Below are 19,396 nucleotides of genomic sequence, written 5' to 3'. Positions count from 1 at the left end.
GTACAATCTCTCACGCCCAACTTGACGATTGGTTGTCGAGAAAAACGGAATTTTACATGATTATGTCAGATCTACGACCGATGTTCGATTAATTAGCATCTGTAAATATGCAGGGTGATTCAAAACGTTGCACCCATATTGAAGGAACTGATAGAGTAGTCGGAAAACAACTATTTTGCTGTAGAAACTTATGATTTTGCAAGTAATACTGAGCCAATGGAAGCTATGGAATGCGAGGAACGACAAGGATTGTCAGTGGACACGAGCATAAGTTCAACAAAGAGGAAATAATTAGTTGCCCGCATCTCGTGGTCGTGCGGTAGCGTTCTCGCTTCCCACGCCCGGGTTCCCGGGTTCGATTCCCGGCGGGGTCAGGGATTTTCTCTGCCTCGTGATGGCTGGGTGTTGTGTGCTGTCCTTAGGTTAGTTAGGTTTAAGTAGTTCTAAGTTCTAGGGGACTTATGACCACAGCAATTGAGTCCCATAGTGCTCAGAGCCATTTGAACCATTTTGAAATAATTAGTTGCCCAATTTATACGTTTCCAGAATTTGAACAACAAAACTGCGCATGAAGCACAACATTCATCAGCAATGCCGTATGTGCCACATGACTTTTGTTTTATCATACAGGCGGTGTAGTCTCTAGTGTGTAATTCAAAGTTTGACATGTACTAGTGCCATCAATAAAGACTTGGACAATGTTCGTGCTACTTTTTTTTATTTGTGGAAAGTATGCACGAAAACAGAAACAACTGGAAAAAGTGTAATAATATTATTGCTAATGACAGGCTACCCCGCTGCAACGATTAAAGCGTCGTACAGCTGAACATAATACCGTAGTAACTAAGATATAAAAGACCCAGTGATTATGGCTCGGAAGTACAGGAACATTTTTCAAAAAACAAAATGTGGCACAATAACTTAGCTAAGACTAGCAGTTGCCGGCCGCTGTGACCGAACGTTTCTAGGCGCTTCAGTCCGGAAGCGCGCTGCTGCTACGGTCGCAGGTTCGAATCCTGCCTCGGGCGTGGATGTGTGTGATGTCTTTAGGTTGGTTAGGTTTAAGTAGTTCTAAATCTAAGCGACTGATGACCTCAGACGTTAAGTTCCATAGTGCATAGAGCCATTTGAACCATTTTTGACTAGCAGTTCGGGCAAACAACCTATTATCCTCGGGTATGAAAAACTACATATACAGTACATACCTCCAACTATTATCCTCTGTATCTAGATCTACATTAACTGCTTAAAAAGTATGGGACGCAAGAAAGCACGCGATTCATGCAACAAAAAAAATATGTTGAAAGGGCGTCGCAATTTACAGTTTTGATGAAGTTAGTGTTGACCTAGATAACATTATCGTTTCTCATGTCCATTAATTCTTTTCTACCTGAGGATCTTCTGTTGTTTCACTTAGGCTGCTAGTTTTGACGATATGAAGTACAGATATTGTGCCAATTCACTATTTTTCAAAAATATTTCAAAACTGCAAATCATAATCTTTCTAAAATAACTTAGGAGCGCTTCTGGCAAGAGCAATCAAATGAACACTGTGTTTTATAGAAACAGAATGATAAAAGCATGAGTGACATCAGACGGCGAGGGGACAGAGTTGCGCGAACGAACGTCTGTAAGTGTCCGTGCGCTCCTCTGGCGTCAACCTGGCAGAGAGAGGGAGATGAGCAGTTTATAAATCCTCCAATTAAGGTCCCCGGCCAGCGGCGGGCGCCTGACCTGGAAACCGGGTGCGGGTTCCAGAGGAACTGGTTCTGTTACGTCAGCGCAGCGGCAGGTAGACCAGCAGAGACTGGGGGGTGGGGACAGGCAGACAGGCAGAAAGATGATGCCAGCCCGCACCGAGCCAGCCCGATAAACCTCTCTCCTCTCCCCGGCTCTTTAAAAGCCTCCAAGATCTACGCGATTAAGGGGGCTTATAACAGGCGCAGACATCACATTTATTTCTCCCAGCACGGAGGATGAGAGTCTGAACACGTAAATGAACCGGGACACACTCTTCTACAGCTTATGTGTTCCAGAGCGTATTTCGGTTTTAAAACGGATAGTTATCTACCTACAGGTCTAATGTCGCAGATGATCACACCTCATTTTAACAGTTGTTTCGTCTTGTAAAGTTAAATGCACATTCCCATATTTTAAATACTCAAAAAAATCACCATCTTATTCTGCATTTATTAGGCTTTATCTCCTACGCTTACTTAGATTAGGCTACGTCTTCCATTTCATTTTGTGTCCCACTGTGTTTCTTTCACTGTGTTCAATAGTTCAAAAGTTGATGTCCTAGTTAACTTGAAGTTTAGACGGCGAAAAGCACGGAATCCAATAACTTCGCAATGAAAAAAAATGAATTTACTACGACCACTTACTGTGATATATATGACGATCTGCTAAGGTGGCCGGCATGAGTTGCCTCCGCCCGTACTGGTGACCACAGCAGGAATCACCCAGCGATGCGTTCCAGCCTAGTGGGTGTCTCCTGGACCACTAATAAGCGAGTAACACCTAGCTTTCGAATGTCGACGCACCCTACTCTCTGTTCGTTGTAGAATAAACGTTTTTTCGTATCAATTATCACAATATGTACCACGATCCTATCAAAAACTTCCACTTAATATTATTGAATAATATATTTTACTAAAAAGACATACTGCAGTCGGCAGTATTTAGAGTTCCGGCTCTCATAATATTGTAAGTTAACTATTAAAACAGTCGTACGCTCAGCATAAGGATTGGGGAGATAGATCTCATTTAGGACTTGTACTTTGTGTCGTATCCAGCTTAAAAGAGCACTTCAGTTTAAATAAAATGTTATTTTATTCTTTATTTCTATGTTATCCCATATGCTTAAACAAAGTAAACAGATTTTTTTTTTAGTTCTGCTGATGGCCTATGGTTGCCGACACTGGTTAACAGCCGGCCGGGGTGGTCTCGCGGTTCTAGGCGCGCAGTCCGAAACCGCGCGACTGCTACGGTCGCAGGTTCGAATCCTGCCTCGGGCATGGATGTGTGTGATGTCCTTAGGTTAGTTAGGTTTAAGTAGTTCTAAATTCTAGGAGACTGATGACCACAGCTGTTAAGTCCCATAGTGCTCAGAGCCACTGGTTAACAGTATAACACGTTTGTGATTGCCTTTGTTTTACCTTCGAAAACTTTCACATTATACCTTCTGACACTGTTTTGAAGTTTTCGTTTCTTTCTCACCGTGTGACGTGACGCCGACGTCAAACACTGGGCTTATATTCGGGAAGATCACAGTTCAAATATTGCCCCAACATATAGATTTAGTTTCCCATTATTTCTTTCCTGTACCATCACATTTCAAAGGCTTTTATCATGTCGTTCCTATCTTTCGCACTGCCTACGTTTAGCACCCAACCAATCCATAAAACAGACATGGTGCCAACTGTTCTCGTCCGATTTACAAAAGCTGAATGCACACTGATTGCCGTCGTTCGACCGAAAACTAGTCATACGCACCTGCCCTAAAGATTTGCATTTGTGTGTAAATATACAATGACGGGAAAAATTGCAGCACCAAAAAGTTTATGTAAAAATTTCGGGAATACACTTGTCTAGGTAACATATACATTGCAAGATCACAGGTTAATGTAAGCGCGAGGTGACCGATTGTAAACGTGAAATGCTGGTACATTAACAACTGGTGTAACCGTCAGAACGTCGATGCAAGTACGCAAACGTGCATGCATTGTGTTGTACAGGCGCCGGATGTCAGTTTGCGGGAAGGAGTTCCACGTCCGTTGCACTTGGTCGGTCAATACAGTTACGCAAAATGCTGTTTGTGGAAGACGCTAGCGTTGTCACCCGATGATGTCCCATATGTGCTCGATTGAAGATTTATCTGCTGATCAGGCAGGCCAAAGCAACATGTCGTCCATCTGTAGAGCATGTTCGATTACAACAGCGGTATGTGGGCGAGCATTATCCTGTTGGAAAATATCCCCTTGAATGCTGTTCATGAATGGCAGCACAGCAGGTCTAATCACAAGATTGACGTTCAGTTTTGCGGTTAGAATGCGTGGGATATCAACGCGAATGCTGCTGCTGTCATACGAAATCGCACCCCAGACTATAACTCCAGATGTAGGTCCAGAGAGTCTAGGACGTAGAGAGGTTGGTTGCAGGCCCTCAAGTGGCCTTATTCTAACCAACACACGGCCATCACTAACACCGAGGGAGAGTCAGTTTTCTTCAGAAAACACAAAAGAGCGCCGCCCTGCCCTGCAGTGCGCTCTCGCTTGACACCGCTGAAGTCGCAAAACGACAGAGGTTTGGAGTAAGTGGAACGCACGCGACTGGCGTATGGCTCAGAGCTGTCCTTGAAGTAACCGATTTTTAACAGTTTGTTGTGTCACTGCGGTGCCAGCTGCTGCTCACATTGCTGCTGCAGATGCAGTACCATGCGCCAGAGCCATACGTCGTACAGGATGGTCTTCCCTCTAGATAACGTCACTCGGTCATCTGAAGCCCGGTCTGCTTGTGACCGTACACTCTCGTGACCATTGCTACCACCAATCATGTACAGCGCCTATATTCCTGCCAAGTCTTTCTACAGTGTCGCAGAAGGAACATCCAGTTTGTAGTAGGCTATTACACGACCTCGTTCAAAATCAGTGTTGACATGGCATCTTCGTTGCCTTACAGGCATTATTGACTAACATCAGCTAACTACTTCCAGTCTCAAAGGTAACTAACGCTCACGACCGTGGTAAGGTGTATTTAAATTACACCCGATTTGTGTCCCCATAGAGCCGCTACTATCGCTATTCTTACGCGACTGGCGCGAAATCTGAACAGACACCATCTTCTAGATGTAGAAACACGCGTACCAACTTTCGTTTATGTCGCACAACTCCTTCTTGGTGTTGCGATTTCTTTTCCGTCAGTGTATTTTTATAACCGTAAAATTTTCACTGTCGAAGCCAGTTACTCACAAAACATGCTGAAAGGCCACTGAAAATTTTACTATATTGAAATTTAGTGTTTATGTGTTTTGCATAGTATAATTGTTTTGTATCCAGTGATCATCAAGCTGCGCCCTCGGTTTCTTCGCAGAGCACGAGCGAGCATCTGTCGAGATGGGCTGCGGACTGACGTGGGTGGATTCGGCTCTGAACCGCGGCTTCTACCGGCTGGGGCTGCTGGTGGGCCGCCGGCCGGGGTACTTCATCGTGGTGCCGATCCTGCTGTCGGGGCTGTTCGCCACGGGCTACCAGCGCATGCGCTACGAGATCGACCCCGAGTACTTGTTCAGCCCCGTCAACGGCGAGGGCAAGGCCGAACGCGCCATTGTCGAGCAGTACTTCAAGCCCAACTACACCAGCCGCTTCAACGTGGGACGCATCACCCGGCCCGGTCAGTACCGACGAGCGATGCCAGCACAAAAGACACGCAACTGGTTGAACACGTGGGCAATCACTCGAGATGTTCTGTCAGCTCACGGAGGGTATTGTTACTGGGGGCATCTTTAACAGTAACAGAGCAACGTTAATGTGAGAAGACAGAAAACCATATTCTACTCACCTAGACACGTCAATTGGACACATTATTGATAAGCAAGGCGTTGTGTAAGTCATATTAACTTCCACACCAATAAAAGAGGCCCAGTGTCTCAATTGCCGGAACTTCCGTGTAGAACTATTTTCAGCTAAGCAAAGTCAAGGTATTACTCGTTTAGCGCGGACTTTTTGAATGGTGTTTAGCATATCTTGGACTACCTTGCAAGATGCATTACATTCACATTTTAGCGTTTCATTGTCATTCATAATTAAAGATCGTTACACTGAACTTAGTTCTAGCAAATACTGGGTGATCAAAAAGTCAGTATAAATGTAAAAAGTTAATATATCACGGAATAATGTAGATAGAGAGGTACAAATTGACACACATGCTTGGAATGACATGGGGTTTTACTAGAACCAAAAAAATACAAAAGTTCAAAAAATGTCCGACAGATGGCGCTTCATCTGATCAGAATAACAATTATTAGCATAACAAAGTAAGACAAAGCAAAGATGATGTTCTTTACAGGAAATGCTCAGTATGTCCACCATAATTCCTCAACAACAGCTGTAGTCGAGGAATAATGTGAACAGCACTGTAAAGCATGTCCAGAGTTATGGTGAGGCATTGGCGTCGGATATTGTCTTTCAGCATCCCTAGAGATGTCGGTCGATCACGATACACTTGCGACTTGAGGTAACCCCAAAGCCAATAATCGCACGGACTGAGGTCTCGGGACCTGGGAGGCCAAGCATGACGAAAGTGGCGGCTGAGCACACGATCATCACCAAATGACGCGCGCAAGAGATCTGTCAGACATTTTGTGAACTTTGTTTTCTTTTTTGGTTCTAATAAAACCCCATGTCATTCCAAGCATGTGTGTCAATTTTTACCCCTCTATCTACATTAGTCCGTGGTTTATTAAGTTTACAAATTTATACCGACTTTTTGATCACCCGGTACAATTCTATGAATAAAATTTCTTGAAAGGGACCTTGATTACAATTAGAGACAGACGGAGAAAACGACAATGGGAGAAACAAATAGTCATTAAAGTGTAGACCTTAAAGGTGCTAACCGAGCGAGGTGGCGCAGTGGTTAGCACGCTGGACTCGCATTCGGAAGGAAGAGGGTTCAAGCCCGTGGACGGCCATCCAGATTTAGTTTTCTGTGATCTCCCTAAATCGCTCCAGGCAAATGCCGGGATGTACCTTTGATAGGGCACAGCCGATTTCCTTCCCCATCCTCGACACAATCCAAGCTTGTGCTCTGTCTCTAATGTCCTTGGTGTTGGCGGGACGTTAAACCCAATCTTCATTCCTTCTTCTTCCAAGGTACTAATATTTTTACGGATTGGATGATTTTACCTGTCCTGCTGAAAAAGGTCCAGCCATCTGCTCCGTGATCTTCCCCTCTGTCTCGTTTCTCTCTAGACTTGTAGCCAATAATTTGTTTAGGAAATCTATTTTCATGCAGTCTACATGTTCCCATCATCTTTCTCTTTTTAGGTCTATTTTCTTGTGTAGTGAATTAACTTGTTTCTCATTCCTAACGTCATCATTTCTGAAGCGATCTTTTCTGGTGCACCATTTAACACTACAGATAAATTTCATTTTCACAGCCTGCATCTTTCTCATATCCTTTTGGGTGGGAACCAAGATTTCATATGAATAGAGCATAGTGGGTACTACCATGATTTTATATAACTTCTTTTTCATAGCTTACATGACTGTCAATTTCAGATCTGATCTTCAAATGTGCTAGGTGAGTACAACATAGTTTTCTCTCTTCCCATATTAGAATTGTTCTTTTACTGTTAAAGATGACCCAGTAAGAATATCCTTCGGAAGCTGACAGAACATCTCGAGTTCATATCAGTAGAGCATTCTAATCTAACGTATACATTTACATTATAATTTTCCCAATTTATAGACTACAATATTTGATAAGTCAGAGATTTATTTCGGCTTCTTGCAGGAATCTGGTATCATACAGTAGCTTTTGGTATTGCTTTAACTGATTAGATGCAGGAAGAGCCCATGGGTTTTGGTTTAAGCTACAGGGTGGCTTTAATTAAACTTTCGCTACTTGCGCCAGTGTAGACAGGAAACTGTTTATCGTCTAGGTATACCCAATTTTATAGGAATGATGTTCTGACTGTGCGCTACAGGATTTGCATTGTTAGTCGTGTTTGTGTCATGAGTTGCCGTTAGGCGCCGGTACTGGTGCGGCGACGTTGGGTAGAAATACGAGCATCAGGGTGCATCACAGTTGCAGACAGTCAATATGCGTCTGGACAAAGTGAGCAGAGCTTTACTTGTAAAGCTGTATTATTAAAACATCAACAATAGTGCTGCTGTTCTTCGTGAGTATCAACGCACTAAATTACTACGGAGAGGTCCTCTTTCTGTACGAAGTGGAAGATCATGTATGGGAAGTTCGAATTAACTGGCCATTTGGGAATAGCTACTGGGAGAGGCTGACGGCCAATTATCCCACAGGTTATTGAAGAAGTTACTGTCGCCATGTCTGAGAACGCTGGACGCAATGTGCGATCTTGAGCTAGTGCACGAGCTGTGTAGCAACAACTGAACATTCCATGGTCCACTGTTAGAAAAGTGCTGCAAACGATTGTGAAATGGTATCTCTAGTGCGGTTTCAGGCTGTCTTGGACACAGATGGTCGCCACATTGAGCAACATTTGTAACCTGGAACTTAGCTATGGTACGCCATTAAGAAATGTTACCCCCTCATGTGGAAATTAAAATGTGTTTCATTAAATGGTTTATTCGTTATTTCTCTTTTGTATGTCTTTACAATACTTCCAAGAAGCTTTATTGTGCTGAGATAGCTCGTTTTTCATGGGGGCTCTCTTAAGTAGCGAAACTTTAATTACAACCTCCTTGTATTTATGGAAGCCAAAACATACGGCAATGTAAATGGCCAACTTCCCGAATTTGAGTTCAGTCTCTTGTAACCACTGCGCCAACTGTTTCAGACAACTCACTGTGCTTACTGGCAGAAGGACCAGCGTTTTTCACTAGATTCTCTCCCAGTTTATTTCACTGTAGATCAGATTTAGCGTATCCCAGTGTGACTGAGTACAGACTATTGGAAGCAGCTTTAGCTATGTGGGAAGTTTTTTTTAAAGGGCTTAGGGGATGAATTTGAGAATGATGTGGACGAGGTTGTGGACGGTCTAAAAGAACCGTTAGAGGAAGCACACAAATCACTAAATATACATGAAAATATATTTCTAAAGATGAGAATGAGATAAAAAGAGGAAACGAGTCGCTCTTCGTTGGCTCCTCCCCCCACCACCACACACATCTCTCTCTCTCTCTCTCTCTCTCTCTCTCTCTCTCTTTTCTCTCTTCTAGTGCAATAATCGGTCAAACGAGTGTTTTACAAGCCACTTCTTTCCCGGGTAAAATACATTTCTTTAAGTTTCTTCCGATGAAGCTAAATCTTTTGCATCTGCTCTTCCGGAAACTATGGCGTCATCTGGCTTAGGGTCACTTCGAACGGTTGCTCTTAGGTATTTTGCTGCTTTCTCTGTTTCTAACAATTTTTCCTCAATAGCATAATCGTGCAGCACTGTATTTCTTCTCCTACTTATCCGTAATACGTTACATTTGTTTATACTCATAGTAAGCTGCCAGTTACGGCAAGGTTTCCTGCATTCCGATCTGGATTGGATTGTTTGGGGAAGGAGACCAGACAGCGAGGTCATCGGTCTCATCGGATTAGGAAAGGACGGGGAAGAAAGTCGGCCGTTCCCTTTCAAAGGAACCATCCCGGCATTTGCTTGAAGTGATTTAGGGAAATCACGGAAAACCTAAATCAGGATGGCCGGACGCGGGATTGAACCGTCGTCCTCCCGAACGCGAGTCCAGTGTGCTAGCCACTAGATACAATCTTCTGGCGTACCTTCCCATAGGCAATCGTGACATCCGCGAACTGCATTGCTCGCCACGGCGACGTAAACATCTACAGTACGAGGGAATTATAAGTCCGTATGTGATACCGCAGCCCGATCAGCTAGAGTGCAGGATCTGGCCAGCTAACACAGGTAGCGAGCGGGCTGGGAGAAAGCTGCCAGCAACACTTAGTCGTGTCGAAAGCTCCCCATTTGTTCCGCTCAAAATCGCAGTTTATAATCAGGACAGCATCCAGTAAGCAGTCGTAAACGACCATTCTCCGAGCAACGGTCATATCCATCAGTGAGCAAGTAAGTTTTTGTGTTATTTATGCCCCATCATCTCCTTTGTACCAATTATCGCCACACTTTCATCTTGCCAGTCAGGTGCCGAAAGAGTTGGTGTCGAAGTAAGATACTGAACGTGTATTCGAGAGGAATACGGTTCAAATCCGCGGCAGAGCACCCAGATTTAGGACGAACTAGCTTTGCGCCTGCAGCTTCATCCCGCATATGAATATGTAAACTCCATTTCACACATATACACGGTTGCTGTAAATGCTTCAAGCGATTTCACAGATTTTCTGCAGTTATATTATTTGACATACTGTCACAGGGCTTTGCACACACAGGGACAAGCTCAAAAAGTTTTTTGACGTATTGAAAGTGCTCCATATGTGCCCCCTACTGATTTTGCAGATATCAAGTCGATAATCAAGCTCATCCCACGTTCAGCGATGCATTTCGCTATCAGTTTTAACTAGACTGGAAGCCATTACAATCCAGTTAAGAAATTCAGTATGAAGAAAAGGACATGCCCATACTATGTAATAGTTTTTGTACGCTAACACATTGGGAAATGTGTCACCTGTTGGCAACTGCACCGATGATGACTATGTGACAGTCGAAATCTAGATCTGCTCCAATAAATAACGAATTTTGCGACTAATTGTTGCCCTTTCTTTAATACTGAAACCTTATGAATCTGTTCGAAAGCACTGTTATTGTGAGCTCGCAGTTCTGGTAGGTTAGTTGGTAGTTAGGTCGGGAGAGCGTGGACGTGATGACACGAGTTGCTGATCATCAGTCTCCTGTTTAACAAGTCACAAACATCATGATGAAAGTGGTGTGGGCCACTACCCCGTTGGCAGACGAAGTCCACTCTTCGGTCTCAAGTTATTGCAGAAGCTGATTTTCCAGCGTGTCCAGATACAGGTGTCCTGTGACGGTCTTTTCGCAGAAGAAAAATTGGCCAGAGTCTTTAAACGATGAGACTGCACAGAAAACATTAACTTTTGGTGAATCCCAGATGTGCTACACCATACTGTGGGGATTGTCTGTCCCCCAGATTCGCACATTGTGTCTGTTCACTGTGCTACTCACAAAAAAATGTTGCTTCCACACAGAAGATGAATTTTTCACAAAAACCATCCTCTTCCATAGATGTTTCAATTGTGCCGAAAATTCAAAGCGTCTGATTTTGTCTTCGGGAACTAAGGCTTGTAGACTTTCCTTAAGATCTTCCAAACGGTCGGTTGTTGTATGTTCAGCTCTCTGCTGGCACTGTTCGTCGACGTCTGTGAGCTGCGAGTACATGCGAACGGTCAACCGCTTCTTTATTCACTGCAGGCGACCTGTTGATTTCCTCTTGCAGAGGCATCCTGAAGCTCTAAACTGCGCATACCATCGCCGAATGGACTTAGCAGTTGGTAGACTTTATTGAACTTCGCTATGAAGTTTCCATGCACTGTTACGGCTGTCTGATGTGAACCCATTTCAAGCACAACGTACGCTTTCTCGGCACCTGTCACCATCTTCCCTAACTGATCACTGTTGCGCTTTCGTGACGGAAATCTGAAGTGCGGCTGCAACAATACAAAACTTTTCGAGTTTTTCTAAATGCTGAGTTTTGTGTCAATGTGTCAGTTAATGTAGTGAATTTAAGAAATCGCTTTAATTATTTAGCCGCGCGGGATTAGCCGAGCGGTCTAATGGGGGTTCGGTGATGGACTGTGCGGCTGGTCCCGGCGGAGGTTCGTGTCCTCCCTCGGGCATGGGTGTGTGTTTTTGTCCTTAGGATAATTCAGGTTAAGTAGTGTGTAAGCTTAGGGACTGATGACCTTAGCATAAGATTTCACACACATCGTTGCTATCAAAATCTGTTCATATTACATTCCAGTGACAGCAGTTCGAAACATATTCCTCCGGGAAACATTCATGAAGTTATATGAATGCGGAATCTTCAGCTGTGATACATATTTTGCAAATTGAAGGTGGAGGGGAGGAGCAGAAAGGAGAGGAAACGGAGGAACTATTGATGTCGGCTTTTGTTCGAACCCGTGATCTGCAGCTGCATTAGCCACTGCGCCAAGCGTTCGCAGTCCCCATCCACGTTCGCCATGCTCGCTCCTGCGAATAGGTGCCGCTAGGTGGTTCAAATGATTCAAATGGCTCTGAGCACTATGGGACTTATCTTTGGTCATCAGTCCCCTAGAACTTAGAACTACTTAAACCTAATTAACCTAGGACATCACACACATCCATGCCCGAGGCATGGAGCGGTCGCGCGGTTCCAGACTGTAACGCCTAGAACCGCTCGGCCACTTCGGCCGGCCCGGTAGGTGGGAGTGCGGTTCGGCCGAAAGGCGTGCCGAGGTAGTCTGCGCAACTGCGATAAACACTGTACCCGGATGGCGTAGTGGTTAACGTAACTGCCCAGTAAGCAGAAGATCATGGGTTCGAACACAGTCTCACTCGTTTCCACTGATTCCGTGTAAAGCCCTGTCACAGCTGAGTCAGTAGTTCCTCCTCTTTCCTTTCCTTTCGCCTTCCCTCCACCTTCAGTTGCCATAACTCTTGAGCTTATACACAAAGAAAATGTGAGGGACGACGATAACCAAGAAATTCCCAGGGGCGACAACCTTACAGTTTACAGAATTGTCGATGAAACTATAAATCCTAGCTGAACTTTGAATAATAAATAACGTGGCAACTGAAAAAGTTTCATGTCTGGCCATGAAAACTAATAAAATATAACTTGCTCTCACATGTAGCAAATTAGTGGTTCAGGGAAACTTGCAATTACAGTGTGGGAAAAGCTGGGAATTTCAGAAAAATCTTTCCAGGGAATAATGAAGCCATCCTGGTTTGCTCGTAGTTGCATTTTCTCCGTCGGACGCCCGAATGTTTTCATTCTGTGAGTCGCCACGTAGTGCCGGGATTTCAGTAGTAGAGTCCTTTCCTCCTTCCGTTCTTTCGGACCACGTAACTGCTCAACTGAAGTATCATCACTCGGCTCTTGCATGCCCCGTCAACTTGAGCTGAGCTGAGCAAGCGATGTGTTGCGTAGCGGGCAAACACAGCTGTTGCTTCTTCTTGTCACGGGACTCTGCATCGTCACGTAGGTCCACCCATCCCCACCAGCTGACTCATGTAAACAATCTGGGAGTGCTAGCCTTTTATGCACACCTCCTTACGGGGTCATTGCCGTGACCGTTGAATAGCACTCCTCTACATCAGTATTCTGGTGTGACCAGCAGGTTCTGTCCCTTCAGTAGCAGCCGTGTAAGAGCGTGCAAACGGACAGTGCCACAACCGACGGAGCATCGCTGCGCGGAGAGAATGTAGAACTAAAAATCTGAGCTTTTTTCGAAAGTTTTCCTTAGTAAGTACTTCATAATTAAGTAACTGAGATGGTGTGCAGAGTATTAATTTCATGAATAGACAAATGAATGAGTAAAAATGATATTAAAAGTATGCTGGTGAGGGTGGCAGTAGGCACAAGTGTTTCCAGTCGCACAACAGGGAGAATGAAGTAGGAGGAAGAAATCGTAGCTACAGATACGTACCAACAACTCGACTCCAGGAAAGACGTGGGTGTAGGAGAAGAAAATTTTATATTCGACTAATTTTGGTATACCGACAGTCAATCCTGATATATTCGTTTCTGATCATTAGTTTCTTAGCTCAGAAGACTCAGTTTAGAATTCTCTTATGTCTCTATAACCTTCATTCTAAAGGTTTCCAACACACTGTATACATTCTATCACACACCATATCTTGCCATGAGCGGATGTAGTAGTAATAGGAGTTTGTACACTGAAGCGCCAAAGAAACTGGTGTAGGCATGCTTATTCAAATACAGAGATATGTAAACAGGCAGATACGGCGCAACGCCTATATAAAACAAGTGTCTAGCGCACTTGTTAGATCGGCTATTGCTGCTACAATGGCGTCACTGTGTCTGAAATGCTGAACTGTTTTCCTCAGCCACCCATAAGAAAATCGCTTAATTTCAGCACTGGCGTCGCCATACTGACCTGCGTCACAGAGGAGTCAAAAGAAGGGGCGAAATGTGAGTGAGAGGGGCGTGTGACCACCTTTCTTTCTTCTCACGAAGGTGGCGTGGGGCACAATTATTGTGAAATTTGGTGTCATTACCTCCCTTTACACGTCACATGAACTTCTGAGCTCTGGCCTGTTTTAGCAAGGGTGGACACCTTGCTGTTTGAAGAGTCGTCGAGCTCGCGGTTGACGTTGCAGAACACCACACTTTTGCACCATTACAGAGAAGGGTTGTAGTCAACTTTGAGCCAAATTTTAATCTTCTGCGTCTCAGTGGGACACAGTTACGGGGTTTCGAAATATTGATCCTTTAATTCTGTTGCACAAGTATATCTAAGCGTGTGTGTGTGTGTGTTATTTTTATCAAGCATCACTTACAGAAACAATTTTTTGAACGTCCTATCTGTGACAGACGTGTGGCACACGACGAAACACATTCCAGAAACCTACCCTGTCTAAAACAAAGTGCTGAAATCCTTTACGGGTAGAAATTAATTACCGTTAAACAATCAGCCGTGCCGAATTGCTCACTCTCTGTCTGCGTTGTGTAAACAAAGCACTTGCGTCAGGAATAATACCAATGTTTAGCACGAGAATGCATTTCCGCGCTCAGCAATTACAGAAACCACGGCATATCAATGGAAATCGGAGATGACGAAAGCTAATTACGTTTGAGCAAGCTCGCTTTCATAAATCAACCGTTGCTTTTAGCGGACCGATTTCGTAACCGCTGCGACATTACAGGTGCTTTCTTCTCATTTAGTCCTAGAGTTGCTCCATGTTTAACGAACGGAATTTCAACATAACAGGAAACAACACCTTCATGCTTATACAAAGCTAACAGACTCACTGATGGGAGATGATAGACTTCGAAGCCATAGTCTTATTACCGTATTGGTTGCGATTCGTGTTACCTACTACTATTATTCTGAGTAATGTCTGTTATTGTTGAGATTATAGAATTCGGCAAAAAGAGAAATATAATTCTCCGACAAACATTCTTTGCCACGATAACGTGCGTAAGACCAATCGTAAAATGAGGAGAGCTGTTCAAACAAACGTGACAAACATGAATCAGCTTTTAATATCTGGTGTCTGCTCTGCCAGCCTCTTCATCTCAGAGCAGTGTCCCCAGTTATTTCGTAAGTATTCCGATTTCTGTGTTCCCCCTCTAGTACACTCTGTTCCTTCTTCGAGTTAGTGTTTTACACATTTTTTCCTGCAGTTTTTCAGAGAACACCCTCATTTCTTACATAACATTTGTAATTTCTTTCTGTAAGGTCGGATATTGAACACTTCTCTTTTTCCTGCCATTTTCCACACAGTCCTTGATTCACAACGTATAGGGTGGTCAGAAACAGTTGAAGTAATTATTAAGGAAAAATTGCATGTATTTCGCCGCTTCCGAGTTAATTATCATTGAAGTTAGCCAATCAAACGGTTCCGCGCGCAAATTCAAGCGGTTGATGTGTTCATAGTTTGGGTTCCTAAAACCGAACTAGAGAGCGATACAAAAATAGAACATGGGACTGTAATAAGGATCGAACCCGAGCCCCACGCCAATGGGAAGGAGAAAGGGAAAGCAGATCCTATGAAAAAAAAAATCTATTCCGAGATGATGACTGGTTGGACCTCTCACTTCTCAGAAGCAATTTTTATGTGGGGTCACTGCAGACGACAGACTGCCTGGAAGCTGGCACTGATTTCTCCAGCTCCGGGTCAGTGCTGACATCAGAAGCCAGCGCCAGGAGAAAGTCATTCTCTGAATTCTTGATCTGAAGCGTGCCTAGCATCATTGGCGTACTACTCTTCCCCTAGGTGCAGTAATTACCTCATGAGGCGTAAAATATAAGGTTTCAACTGGATTTCGGTCACAAACTAAATTATTGATAAAAGACAGTTATTATTATCGCTATTAAATAAGTTACCAACAATTGCATTTATTTTTAAAAGATTATCATTAAGACGGGGCGCAGTTTGGTGAAGGTTGCAGCTTGTGAAACGAATGTATGAACATAATATGCCTTACATACTTTTTACTTTGTACCATGAACCTTCGACAGTAAAATTCAGAGAAATACGTTGCATATTCTCATATATCCCTTGAAACTCCCTTCACCTAATTATAGGTAGTTCCCACAAACGACCAGGAATAGCTTCATTATTCGCATTGCAATAGATACGTGAACGAATCGACAGCACGACAAAACAGTAACTACAAAATGAGTACAACGTAACTGTAGACTTAGAGAAAGCTTTTGACAATGTTAACTGGAATACTCTCTTTCAAATTCTGAAGGTGGCAGGGGTAAAATACAGGGAGCGAAAGGCTATTTACATTTTGTACAGAAACCAGATGGCAGTTATAAGAGTCGAGGGGCATGAAAGGGAAGCAGTGGTTGGGAAAGGAGTGAGACAGGGTTGTAGCCTCCCATTGATGTTATTCAGTCTGTATATTGAGCAAGCAGTAAAGGAAACAAAAGAAAAATTCGGAGTAGGTATTAAAATTCATGGAGAAGAAGTAAAAACTTTGAGGTTCGCTGATGACATTGTAATTCTGTCAGAGACAGCAAAGGACTTGGAAGAGCTGTTGAACGGAATGGACAGTGTCTTGAAAGGAGGATATAAGATGAACATCAACAAAAGCAAAACGAGGATAATGGAATGTAGTCAAATTAAATCGGGTGATGCTGAGGGAATTAGATTAGGAAATGAGACACTTAAAGTTGTAAAGGAGTTTTGCTATTTAGGGAGTAAAATAACTGATGATGGCCGAAGTAGAGAGGATATAAAATGTAGACTGGCAATGGCAAGGAAATCGTTTCTGAAGAAGAAAAATGTGTTAACATCGAGTATAGATTTAAGTGTCAGGAAGTCGTTTCTGAAAGTATTTGTATGGAGTGTAGCCTTGTATGGAAGTGAAACCTGGACGATAACTAGTTTGGACAAGAAGAGATAAGAGGCTTTCGAAATGTGGTGCTACAGAAGAATACTGAAGATAAGGTGGGTAGATCACGTAACTAATGAGGAGGTATTGAATAGGATTGGGGAGAAGAGAAGTTTGTGGCACAACTTGACTAGAAGAAGGGATCGGTTGGTAGGACATGTTTTGAGGCATCAAGGAATCACAAATTTAGCATTGGAGGGCAGCGTGGAGGGTAAAAGTCGTAGAAGGACACCAAGAGATGAATACACTAAGCAGATTCAGAAAGATGTAGATTGCGGTAAGTACTGGAAGATGAAGAAGCTTGCACAGGACAGAGTAGCATGGAGAGCTGCATCAAACCAGTCTCAGGACTGAAGACAACAACAACATTATTATTATTATTGCTGGTGGCAGTGTTCAGACATAAAGCATTGGCTGCTTGAAGCCCGTCAATTTCTGCCTGTTCAGACATAAGGCATCCAGCAATCAAATGATTACAAGCAATAAGTATAGTGCACAGGCTGATTTTGAATGGGGTTACAGGGTGTGGGTGAAGTAGGTCTCCCTAGGGAGAGGGCTGGTGCAGCGGAAACATGTTTTGTTACAACGCTCAATGTGTATAGTTGGCTTCCTTTTCTAAGAAGTAGTTGTAGGTAACATTTGAAATGCGTTGAAAATTGCTCCAGCATTGTATAAAATCGGTTGTTAGAAATAAGCAGTACCGATTGCCTCACTGACCCACTATTTCGTGGTTTAGTACCCCACCTACAACAACCAAATATTACAAGGTCTTTTTTTTTTTTTTTTTTCAACTTCCGATCGGTCGCGAAATTAAAATCACAGTGAAAATCCGGTGAAGTCTGTGCAGATGTGTCGGTCGAGCAGTGTCTGTGACATTTTTGTCTACCGCATCACCCTGCATTTTTCATTTCTTAACGCACAGTCAATATGTAAAGATAACTCCTGCCAAGTATGAACAGCCGTCGGAGAAGTCTCGCCTGATTTCATGGAGCCCACGTAACGTAACAATTCGCGGCCGCTCACTGCAGATGTAACGAAGTCGATCCCGCACCTTTATCGAAGGGTAGGGTTTGACCGTCCACCATACAGCCCGGATTTGTCTCCCTCTGATTTTCATCCCTTCGCTCACATGAACCGCTGGCTATGAGAACAGAATTAGAATTTTGGCACAGATAACGAGCTACAGACCAGCGTAGGGAGTGCCTTCTACGACAAAGGTACTGGTAAGTTGGTACCACGCTACGACAAATATCTAAGTCCGAGCGGAGACTATGTAGAGAAGTAGCTCCACGTTTTAGTTAAATGTTGCAGATAAAACATTTTTTATTTTCGCTGTTGTTTCCATTTCGCGACGGATCGGAGGTTGGCGAAAAAATGTCGCTGTATTTATGCTTTGTCATTTAAAAATGAAAGTGTTCAAAGAAACTTCTTTATCATTGTAATGTTTAGTTATGGGGTAATGTTGAAGATGGCGCGAGGAGGGGGTGGGGGCTAGTAATTAATAGTTGATTGCACTCATGGGTAATAGTCTCACAAAGATTTGGAATCACTCTTCTAGGTACAGTGTAAACTACCTACGCTTTTATTATTTAATTCTCAAACTCGCTCTTTTCCTTTTTCTTCCCCTGCTGCCCTCCATGCCATATTCTCCAGATGTTTTGTTTATATGTTTTTTCACACTCTGCGGATAGTTTCAGTAATCTACAGCATAAGTTTCATGCTGCATAGTCAGTCCATTCCATGTAACATTTTATCCAAGTTTTTCTTACGTAACGTAAAGAGGAACAATCGTTTGAATGCCACTATGTAGCACTGACGAAAGCACTGCAGCAACTACAATATTGTATTGTGGCCAAGAATGTTATTTTTTTAATCCATTTTAAAGTATCTTAGCTAGACAAATGATTTTCTCCGACAGAAAAGTTCTCAAAAATTATTTATCCCATTCATGTAAAAGAAAAAGAATACTTCTTTTACATTGGTTCTCAAGTATTAAGCATTTCCTAGTCGTGGTGATAAGGAGTCTTCCACCAACTCCACAGCCGTTTGGTTTCAGAGTGATATCCACAACACCACATATCGATGCATGTAATGATTTTTCACAAAGCAAGGATGTTAGCATATTGTTACAAATATTTGTTCTCGTTATTTTTGCCCAGAAGCTTGGTGTCTTTGCCAGCTGCGGATCATGAGGGGGTGTTAGCCCTCACTGTCAGGTGGTTATCCAGTTGGCAAATAGGTGGACGTCCTCACCCTGTGAGTGTTTAGCTGTGGACAAGAGTGGCTACATTTTAATAAGAGGCCATGGACGTTAAGACCCTGGGTATCGATGGAAGTTTGCAGTGATACTTCGATCCGAGTCACCCATCCCATCTTCCCACATGAAAGTGGCTGGAAAAATCGTTCTCTCGCTTGTCCGTTTTTACTGGTTAGTGGTGGTCAGTAGGATCTGAGGACCATTTGGAGCCTTAGCTCCTCTCTCCTATATTCAGAGCAAGTCTGGGTCAGACACATGTTAACGTCATTTCTTCCAGATCAAACTTGGCAATGTCGAATACACCGGTTCTCGTCCAGATCAGCCTTGCTCTCACTGAGAACTTGGGTTAATCTGGACTTGGCAGAATCGGGCCTTGGGTTAACATTCGGTG

The 19,396-nt window shown here is 43.4% G+C and overlaps 1 protein-coding gene across 1 annotated transcript in view; it reads left to right on the top strand.

The window, feature by feature from the left end:
• LOC124788210 (patched domain-containing protein 3) overlaps nucleotides 1–19,396 on the top strand; it is a 394,908-nt gene that overhangs the window by 248,706 nt on the left and 126,806 nt on the right. Inside the window, exon 2 of the mRNA XM_047255388.1 lies at nucleotides 5,092–5,391. Within this exon, the coding sequence (XP_047111344.1) occupies nucleotides 5,115–5,391 (277 nt within the window). The 5' untranslated portion in view covers nucleotides 5,092–5,114. The remainder of the gene's footprint in view (nucleotides 1–5,091; nucleotides 5,392–19,396) is intronic.

Source organism: Schistocerca piceifrons, chromosome 3 (assembly GCF_021461385.2).
Source record: "Schistocerca piceifrons isolate TAMUIC-IGC-003096 chromosome 3, iqSchPice1.1, whole genome shotgun sequence".
NCBI lineage: Eukaryota > Metazoa > Arthropoda > Insecta > Orthoptera > Acrididae > Schistocerca > Schistocerca piceifrons.
Note: the sequence above shows the minus strand (reverse complement) of the source record. Positions and strands in the feature narration are given on the sequence as shown.